The 10304-nt window shown below is 35.0% G+C and overlaps 1 protein-coding gene across 1 annotated transcript; it reads right to left on the bottom strand.

Annotated features, from left to right (window-relative positions):
* Positions 1–3887: 3887 nt before the first annotated feature.
* On the bottom strand, positions 3888–4826 carry LOC116098149 (putative vomeronasal receptor-like protein 4). The gene has a single exon (XM_031380863.1). The coding sequence runs from the start codon at positions 4794–4796 to the stop codon at positions 3888–3890; it is 909 nt and encodes a 302-aa protein (XP_031236723.1). The 5' UTR covers positions 4797–4826.
* Between the last annotated feature and the right edge of the window lie 5478 nt (positions 4827–10304).

Genomic DNA, 10304 nt, shown 5'->3' with positions numbered 1-10304 from the left:
TGTGCCCCAGTGTAGGGGAATGCCAGGGCCAGAAAGTGGGAGAGGGTGGGGTGGCAGGCATGGGGAGTTGGGGAGGGAACAGGGGTTTGTTTTTATTTGTTTCTTTGTTTTTTTGGAGGGGAAACTGGGAAAGGAGAAATTTACATGTAAATAAAGAAAATATATAAAACAAAGAACTCGCCACTAAACTGGGCTAAGTGTACACTAAGTTTTCTGTATATAAATATAATTATAAAGTTTAAAAAAAGAAACAAAGAGATAAATACAAAGAATAATGAACCAGCAAAGGGTTGGTTCTTTGAGGAAATCAACAAGTTATAAAAACTCTTATCTAAACTAACTCTAAGACACATAGGAAATATCCAAATTAACTAAATGAGAAATGAAAACAGAACACAACAACAGATACTGAGGAAATCCAATGAATCATTAGGTCATTCTTTAAAAACCTGTAGTCCATAAATTGGAGAATCTAAAACAAATAAGATAATTTTCTCAATAAATACTACTTATGAAAGTTAAATCAATATGTGTCAATCAATTTACATAGACCCATAGACCCTAAAAATTTGAACAGTCATTGAAAGACTCCCAATCAAAGAAATGACAGTTTTAAATTCGACTGGACATTCAAAAGTGAGTGAATCCCAATACTCCTCAAATTATTCCACAAAATACAAACAGAAGGAAATTAATAAATACATTTTAATTCATTAAGCCACAGTCACCCTGGTAACTAAGTCATACAAAGTTCCAACAAAGAAAATTTCAGACCAGTTTCTTTCATGAACATGGACACAAAAATACTCAAAAGTACTCTCAAAATAGAAGATTACCTAAAAAATTCACCCACCAAAATATAGTAGGTTTTATCCAAGAGATGCAGGGACAGTTTAACATACAAAAATCAGTAAATAAATATACTATACAATCAAAATGAAAGAAAAACAGCACAAAACACATAAACATCTCATTAGGTATTGAAAAATCTTTGACAATATATAACATTTCTTCATGACAAAATCTTGGAGAGACTATGTATACAAGGGATATGCCTAAATATAATAAAGGCAAGTTACAGCAAGCCTTTAGCCATAATCAAATTAAATAATGAGAAACTGAATGTAATTTCAGTAATTCAGGAACAAGATAAATTGTCCACTCACTCCATATCTATCTAATATAGTACTTGAAGTACTTGCTAGAGGAATGAGATAACTGAAAGAGATCAAGGGGATACAAATTGAAATTGGAAAGGAGGAAGTTGAAGTATCTATATTTGCAGATGATATGATAGTACATATAAATGAGCCCACACATTTTATCAGGGAACTCCTACATCTGATAAACACTTTCAGTGAAGTGACTGTATACAAGAGTAACAAACAAAAATCAGTACCCTTTCTAAACACAATCAGGCCGAGAAAGAAATCAGGGAAACAAGACTTTCCACAACACCCCAAATAACATAAAACTTTTTGGAGTAACTTTAACCAAAGAACTGAAAGACTTCTATGCCAAAAACTTCAAATCTTTGAAGAAATAAATTGGAGAAGATATCAGAAGATGAAAAGATTTCCTACACTCATGGATTGATAGGATTAACATAGTAAAATTGTTGATTTTACCCAAAGTAATCTACACACTTAACACAATCATTGTCAACATCCCAACACAATTCTTTACAGGAGTTGAAAGAACAATACTCAGTTTCATATGGAAAAACAAAAAAGCAATTGTGTACAATAGAAGAACATCTGCAGGTATCACAATTCCTGATTTGAAGCTCAACTACAGGTGGTGGTATAAAAAACAGAGAAGTTCACAAATGGAATGGAATATAAGTCCCTGACATAAAACCACACACCTGTGGACACTGGCTTTTAATAAAGAAATAAGAAATCTACAATGGGAAAAATAAGGTATTTTCAACAAATGGTACTGGTCTATCTGGATGTTGGCATGTAGAAAAATGCAAATAGATCCATTTCTATCATCCTGCAGAAAACTCACATCCAAGTGGGTCAAAGATCTCAACATAAAGTGAAATGCATTGAACCTCTTAGAAGAGGAAGTTGGGGGTAGCCTTGAACATAGTAAAACAAGAGACAACACAATAAGTAGAACAATAAATAAATGCTACCTCAGGAAATCAAACATCTTCTGAAAGGAAAAGAACATCATAGATTGGATAAAATGGCAGCCTACAGAATTCAAAAATATTTCCACTGAATGCACATATGTCAGAGAGTTAAAATGCAAATTAATAAAGAACCAGAGAAATTAGACACTAAGAAACTAAACAACTCAATTTAAAAAAATAGGGTACATATCTAGACAAAGCATTCTCAAAAGAGGAATCTCTCAGGGCTGAGAAACTCATAAAGAAATGTTCAATATTCTTATTCTTTAGGAAAATGCAAATCAAAACTACTTTGTGACTCATACCCTTCATAACAGCTAAGATCAATAACACAAATGACAGCTCATCATGGCATGAGGGTGGAGTAAGTGTAACATTCCTCCATTGCTGGGGGCATTGCAAACTTGTATAGCTACTTTGGAAATCAATATGGAATTTTCTCAGATAATTGGGAATCAATCTACCTCAAACCCAGCTACAATACTCCTTGGCATATACCCAAAGAATATTCACTCATATCAAAGGACACTTGCTCACCTATGCTCACAGCAGCTTTACTCATAATATGCAGAAACTATAAACAACACAGTTGACTATCAACCTATGACTGGATAAAAGTGAATGAGGTAAATATGCACAATAGAGTATTACTCAGTTGTTAAAAATAAAGACATTGTAAAAATAAAGAAATTGTGTAGGTGGATGGATAGAACTAGTAAAAAAAATCATCTTGAGTATGGTAACTCAGACACAAGAAGACAAATGCAGTGTGTACTCTCTTATAAGTGGATACTAACAATGAAATAATAGATGGTCATGCTACAGTCCACAGACCAGAGACAAAATAACAAGCAAGGTTTAAAGGGAGAAGCATGGATCTACCTGGGAAGGGGACAAAGAGTAGAGATTGCAGCTAAACTGGGGAGCAGGTGGGAATGGGAACAGGAGAGATCAGGCAGAAAGTGAGAGGATTGGAGGGAGAGTATTGAGAAAGATGACTGGAATTGAGATGCAGTTGGGAGAAGTGATGGAGAAATCTAATTAAGTGGAAACTCCCTGAGATTTATGAGAGTGAGCTTAGTGAAGCTTCCTAGTAATATGGGACTCAGAACCTGAATCAGTCCAGTGGTTGGCTTGGAGCATCCACATCTGTATTAGCCAGGATCTGTTAGAGCCTCTCAGGAGACAGCTATACCAGGCTCCTGTCGGCAAGCACTCCTTGGCATCCACAATAGTGTCTGGATTTGGTGTCTGCATGTGGGATGGATCCTGAGGTGGGGCAGTCTCTGATGGCCTAAAGGAATCACTTTTAAAAAAAGAAATAATTGAGACTAGACCAAAGTAACTCCTTACAAGCATTGCTAAGTCCAGTTCCAAAGGATCCAATGACCTCATATGACCTCTGTGAGCACCAGCAATGCACGTATGCAGACTTGTTGTCACAATACTCATGCATATAAAGTAAAACAAAATACATCTCTTTATTATTATTATTCTTTAATCTTTTAATTACAGTCTACTTGTTATCCCTATCCCTGTCTGTCTTCTGACTAGTCTTCATTCAATACCTCCTCCTTGGTCTCCAAGAGGAAGTCCCCAGGCCACCAGACCTTCCTAATCCCTCAGGCCTCAAGTCTTTCCAGGGTTAGGTGTCTCTTCCCTCACTGAGACCATACCAGGCAGTCCTCTGCTGTATATATGTCATGGGCCTCTTTTTTTGAAAAAAGAGAAAAATTACTGCCTTTTAAAAAGCCTGGTGGCATTTTGGCCACAAGTTTTTCAGCACATTGATTATTCTGTCATCAGAACTGATTTGTACCAGAGGAGTAATTGTGGGATAGGTATTCATCACAAACTTCTGAACTGTCAGGATGACTGGGTCGTACATCCACAACAGTACTGAAGTGGATGAGATGAAGAAGTCTACCCAGTACATGACCACAAAGAAAACTACCAGCAGCAAGATGGTCTGGGTGGCCCTTTTCTCAGGGGATGCTCTCAGGTGCCTGATGCTATGAAGATGTTTGCATTGTCTCTGATGTCTGAACAAGAAAATCACCATGTATGTGCTTGTGGTTAGCATGATTCCTACAAGAAATACATCTCTTAAAGTTGTCACTGTTAAAATCAATCCCCTGATGATGCTGTTCATGGGAAAGTGTGAGCAGTAATTAGTTACCTTCATCTGGTTAGTCTCACTCACATTTTTATAAGCACCAACAGAGAAGATCTGATTACTGCTGAAGGACAAATTGAAAGACCAAAAATAGAAGAAAGTATAGATGAAGTATTTTTTCAGTTTATGTTTAAATTTTGCTAACAGTGAGGTACTGGGACTGATAGTGACAGCCTGGACCACACTCAGGAGGCAGGTGATGCAGATAGAGAGGCCTCTCATCACCCTGTTTATGTAGAAAGTTGCCTTACATTTGAAGTCATTCTCAATGTTCAATAACTCAAACATGTCTGTAAGCCAAATATCCCCTCCAGTGATGACCAAAATTATGTGAATAAAAGTCAATTGAAAGGAGATCAGGTCCACAGGCTTAGGTCTATGGCCTGTGATTGTGAAAATATAGAAAATCAGCACAAACATATTGGCTAGGACTCCTAGTCCAGATTGGAAATAAAGGACATTCTTGATTGAAGACATAAATGGAAAGTGTATTCATCTTAAAAGCATAATGGGAATCTATTTCATATATCTGAAAAAATAATAGATTATACATCAAACTTATGATTCACTTTACTGTATGGGTATATATCATTATTCTATTTTCCCTACTAATTCTTGAGTAACCTATCTCTTTCACTTTTGATGTTTCACACTGGATATTGCTGACATTTCTATATACCTTGCAAGTATCTCCTATACAGAGAGAATATTATGGATAATAAAGGCATTTAGTGTCATATTTACACAGAATACACACTTTGTGTTCCTGTATTGCACCTGAATCTCATACTTTAGAAATTCAATACTATTTATTTAAATTGGCTCATTTTATACTTAAAAACTAAAGCAGTAGTAATGAGCATAGAATATTAATCACATTTGATTTGTACAAATGAACAAACCTATGTTGAGTTGGGTGAAAATCATGGAAGAGACCAAAAAAATCAGATGAGAATGCATCATAGTGAATAATTTTACAATGATCCATTTTGCAATTATCCATGTTTTGACTCACAATTCTGATTCTCAGTCATGTAATTCATGATTACATGGCAGTTTTAATCAGCAAAAGGTCTATCCCAATTCATCTTTTTTATGTTTCTTTTCCCATGAAATCTTACATTCTCAGAATCTAGAATGAAAGACATAGACACAGTGGGATGACCATTAGTGTCCTTTCCAGATGTCATTAATTGCATAAGTGGTATGGTTCTAAATGGGCCAGGATGGCTTCCAGTTTAGTTCCCATCCCATTTAAACCCTTTGTGAACTCCAATTCAGGATTATGGAACTAATTCTGAGGTATCAAGAAAGCACAACTTTTTGGACCTTTCTTTGTGAGGATGTGTCAGTAAATCATTAACAGGATGTTTCCTTATGGCCTTTTCAGCCATCCATGTTGTTATTTTCCCTAACTACCTCCTCTTTCTGTATTTTTCTCCCTCCCTCTTATCTAAGAACCCACCCATTTTCCCATTTTTCTTTTTGATCAGTTCTGTCCTGCTGCTACTCTCCTTTAACTTCCTCCCCACTTCTTCTCTATTTACCTGCCTCATCCCCCCTAAGGAGCCCTGTCTCTTCCATTTTCCTGGTCAGCCTGCCATTGTGCTCTCCATTGCTCCCACCCTCACCCTTATTCTGTCAATGATCCCCTGGTTTTTGTAGTTACTACGGGCTACATACTCACATCTGAAGATGTGGAGCTGGGAGCCTCCAACCAGAGAGAATATGGAATGCTAAGACAAACCCTATTTTCCATACATTAAGACAATCACAAATTTGCTGAAGATGACCATATAGTGATGCTCTTTGGAATTTCTGTTTAAAAGAGATTCCTTCCCATGTAGTGGAAAACAAGGTTCCAGTGTTTCTGCTCATCACCAGCACCCAAACACTCTTTCCAGTTTCACTCAACAGTCTTTCCTTTGGTGATTATTTAAGTTACTTGGTCTGGTTACTAGGAACAATTTATTATTATTGAATTGACTTAATGCAGTAGTTTAAAATCAGCTTTGTTATAATGAAGTAGAAAATGACTAATCTGATTGAAAGCTTATGGGAGAAGTGCCCAGTTATATTTTCTAGTTCACTCGAACTACATAGCCACATGCATGCTTATATGTATAAAAATAATGTAGCAGTCAGTGGAAGAGACTATCCTATAAAATCTCCAGGAATATACCATGATAAATCACACATTTTACAGTAAAAAGCTTAGTCTAATAAATTAATGGATTCATCCAAATTTTCAGAGCCACACATTGACTTATCTCATCAACACACATTTATAGTAGCTGTATAGTGAATGTTCTGTATCTTTTTTAACACTCCATGGTTAGTAGTTAAGAGCACTTTTAACTCTTGTAATGTGTATGGGTTAGATTCCCAGCATAGACATGGTGGTTCATGACCATCTGTAACTCTAGTTCTGGAAGATCCATTGCCCTGTATGATATAGCGTAACAGTGGTACACAGACATACATGCAAGCAAAACATTCATATATGTTAAGTCAAATAAATAAATCTTAAATAAATAAAAGCTCCTGGATAAACTTATTTTAAGACTTGGTGTCCACATTGAAAGTACCATAGCCTTTTTTGAATTTTAAAACTGGAAATGCACAAACTATATATGTACAAAATTTTTATTAGCTATACATCTTGAATTTATTAAATATAATATATAGTACAAGTAATATAAAAATAATAATATATGTCAAAAATAGCAATTTAAGTATTTTTCCCCAGAGGTATAGTTTTCAAACTTTTTATTTCATATCTATTGTCTTGTAAATATTTATCACATATTGAAAATGATACATCTTCTGGTTGATCAAGTGGCATCTTTTTCAGACATTCTCTGAATCTGAGAGCAGACCAGAAAAGATATCATGGATACAGAGCTGTTAACATAGCCGTGCACTAAGTCTCCTGTTTTATTTGAAAAAAAAATTTTGGTGCTGGATTCTTTCTAATTAGTCTAAATTGTAATAATTAGTTGTAAGTATTAAAATCCAAAGTATGTCCATAAACATTCAAAATTTTGGAAAAGCCATCACTATGAAGTGGACTCAGAAAACTAAGCATTGTGCAGACAAGTTTCTGAAGAGACCTGCAACAAAAGTGACCAAGAGCTGTTTTCTCTATACTCTTTAATGAAAAATTACTTTACCTTTTCATTATCCCAGAACTTGATTTTAGAACATTTCTGCTTTATGAATTTGTGATGATCTTTACTTTCTGAGATGTGGAGTTTTAGTAATCTAAGAGACATACAAGTAAAATAGATGACAAGTATAAACTTCACTTTAAGTTTTAACATATTTAGTGAGTAATGACCCAAAATATATATGACTACTCAGAGAGAACATGAAGTGTGTATGTGACTTTCAGGTGACAAGATACATAGTGTTGGCTGATGTAACGCTTCATTGTCAGGAACAAGAGTAAGTGTTCAGCAATCTCAGAAGATGACAACCTTAGCCATCCAAGCTAGTTCCATGCAATCTTTAAAAGATGGAGAAGGACAGCAGGAATAAATACTGATCACTTATTAAGAAGGCATTAATTCCTAGATGTTACCTGATTCTCTTAATAAATTAAACACATGAATTCTTCTGTGAAAATTGAGTTTAGCGCAAGTGACATTTACTAGAATATTACAGTCTCACTCTATGCACCAACTCCTCTGAGATGAAGCAGCAGCAGCAGTGTCACTGCAGAGACTGTGCGGAAGCAATCACACCCAGAGCTTCATAAGATACATTGTGTGAGTTTAGGAAAGATATGAAAATGATTACTGGAAATTGGAAATTGTGTATGTGTTTGTGTTTGTGTGTGTGTATGAGTATGTATGTGTGTGTTTGTGTATGTATGTGTGTTAAAGCAAAAGAAGGGGGGAGATCTTGTAGTTCAGACTGATTTCAATCAAACTCACTTCTGTCTTAGCCTTGAAAATGCTTGGATCATAGATGTGTGCCACCACACCTGCCTTCATTTTCCATTGTAATCTCCTGTATGCATTAGTAAGTGATATTGTAGCAAAATAAAAATAGCCTTGTGATATTCAATCTTTAATTTAATTAGCATTTTTTTGTGAATGAATATTTTAATGAGCAATTGCATTTGTAATATTCGAGGAGTCCATGAGGATTTTGACTTTAAATAATTTTATACTATTTGAGATTTGACAATATTTTTTATTTATTTATTTATTTATTTATTTATTTATTTTGGCTTTTTGAGACAGAGTTTCTCTTGGCTTTTCGAGACAGAGTTTCTCTGTATAGCCTTGGCTGTCCTGGAACTCACTCTGTAGACCAGGCTGGCCTCGAACTCAGAAATCCACCTGCCTCTGCCTCCCAAGTGCTGGGATTAAAGGTGTGAGCCACCACCCTCCCTCCCCCCACCCCCGCAGCTGACAATATTTTCTTACTTCTAATGAATAGTTTACTCAATATTACATCAGTATCACTGTTAAGTGTTCTATTTAGAGAACTTGAAATATTAAGCAGAATTTATTTTAATTGGAACATAAATCTATCCCATTTACCATTTGTTTTGTAAGGATAAATTTACATGGCTCTAATAAAATAAATAAGAGGGGTAAGATTTTCAGATATGTTTGAAATATACAGAAAAGATCTATTTTATTAGAAACTGTAAAAGATGATATAGAGAGAGACAGAGAAATTTGAAATTCCCTGGACATTGCCTGTCTAATCTATCCTACTGCTAGAAAAGAGGAGGCTGCTGCTGAGTGAGCCTTCCTTATATCTTCAGGACAAGAAAGACATAAAAACAATGTGATAGGAGCATTGTAGGGTGAACATCTTTAAATATGTGGAGAGAAATAAAGTTAATTTTATTTGACCAAAAATGTTATGTTAAACTGTGAAAAAGTTGGTGAAATCAGGGTGACTTTCTAGAAGAAAAGTTTAACAATTCCAGGTTTATTTCCCTGCTGCAAAAGAAGAAAAGATTCCAAAGAGGTGAAGAGCAATGAGTGTAAAATCACTTGAAATAGGAATTGGAATATTGAGTTGATAGTCTCTCACACATAAATGTTCTGTACTGGTTGGTGAGGGAAATGTGCCCAAGAGAAATGATCAAATGTTAATGTAAAGGACTGCTGTTGAATGATAGATCCAGGAGCAGTGCTGCCTCTATTTACATTTGTGCTCCAGAGCATAGAACCATGTAATCTTGGCCACTCTGCGCCACTAAGGGTGGCAAGACATTGAAAATGTCATTGAGAAAATGACATTATCAAGCTAAATTATTGAATATAAGCTTGCAAATAATATTTGAAGCAGAAGCTGTGTGTGCTGATGAGTAATACTGGGGTATTTATACATTTATAAGGAGTATGATAATGAAAAATTAAGAGCGATTTCTATAAAATTGTAAATATACTTGTCAAAAATGCTGGTATTATTTTGTGGTTTCACTAAATGCTAAAACTGTACTTTCAGTGCTCATTTGTATAGTTCACTGCTAAATATTGACTGAAGCTAGAGTTATCAAAAGAGCCTAGTGATCAAAAATTTTACTCAATAACTAGATAGATATATCTGTTCCTAAGTCTTCTTGGGAAAATGCCATAAATAAAATTGCACCATTGTCTTAAACATATGCTTGTGATATATACAAAACTTATACATATAAGATACAAATTGCACAAAAGCTACATGATTATATAATTAATTCTAATGTTTTCCTGTGTAATTTCATAGATATAAGACCTGAGAAATTTCTTAGTCAGCTTGAATCATTTCCCATATTACAGAATAATATATAAACAAAAGTAATTATAAAAACAACCAAAATATTTTAATAGAATAAACAAATCTCTCTAAGTTTTCCCCTTATTATATAATGTTAATAAGTATGTTATGTATTCCTAGGCTATGACTTGAAACTTTCCTGTGCTACCATGTATACTCTTTGGTTGGTGGTTGAGTCCCTGGGAGCTCTGAGGGTAC

Source organism: Mastomys coucha, unplaced genomic scaffold (assembly GCF_008632895.1).
Source record: "Mastomys coucha isolate ucsf_1 unplaced genomic scaffold, UCSF_Mcou_1 pScaffold20, whole genome shotgun sequence".
Taxonomy (NCBI): Eukaryota; Metazoa; Chordata; class Mammalia; order Rodentia; family Muridae; genus Mastomys; species Mastomys coucha.
This window is presented reverse-complemented; position numbering and strand designations above follow the sequence as displayed.

Bases quoted from the DNA above. Each gene is read 5' to 3' on its own strand.
- LOC116098149 (XM_031380863.1), bottom strand. From the start codon at position 4,796: ATGTCTTCAATCAAGAATGTCCTTTATTTCCAATCTGGACTAGGAGTC.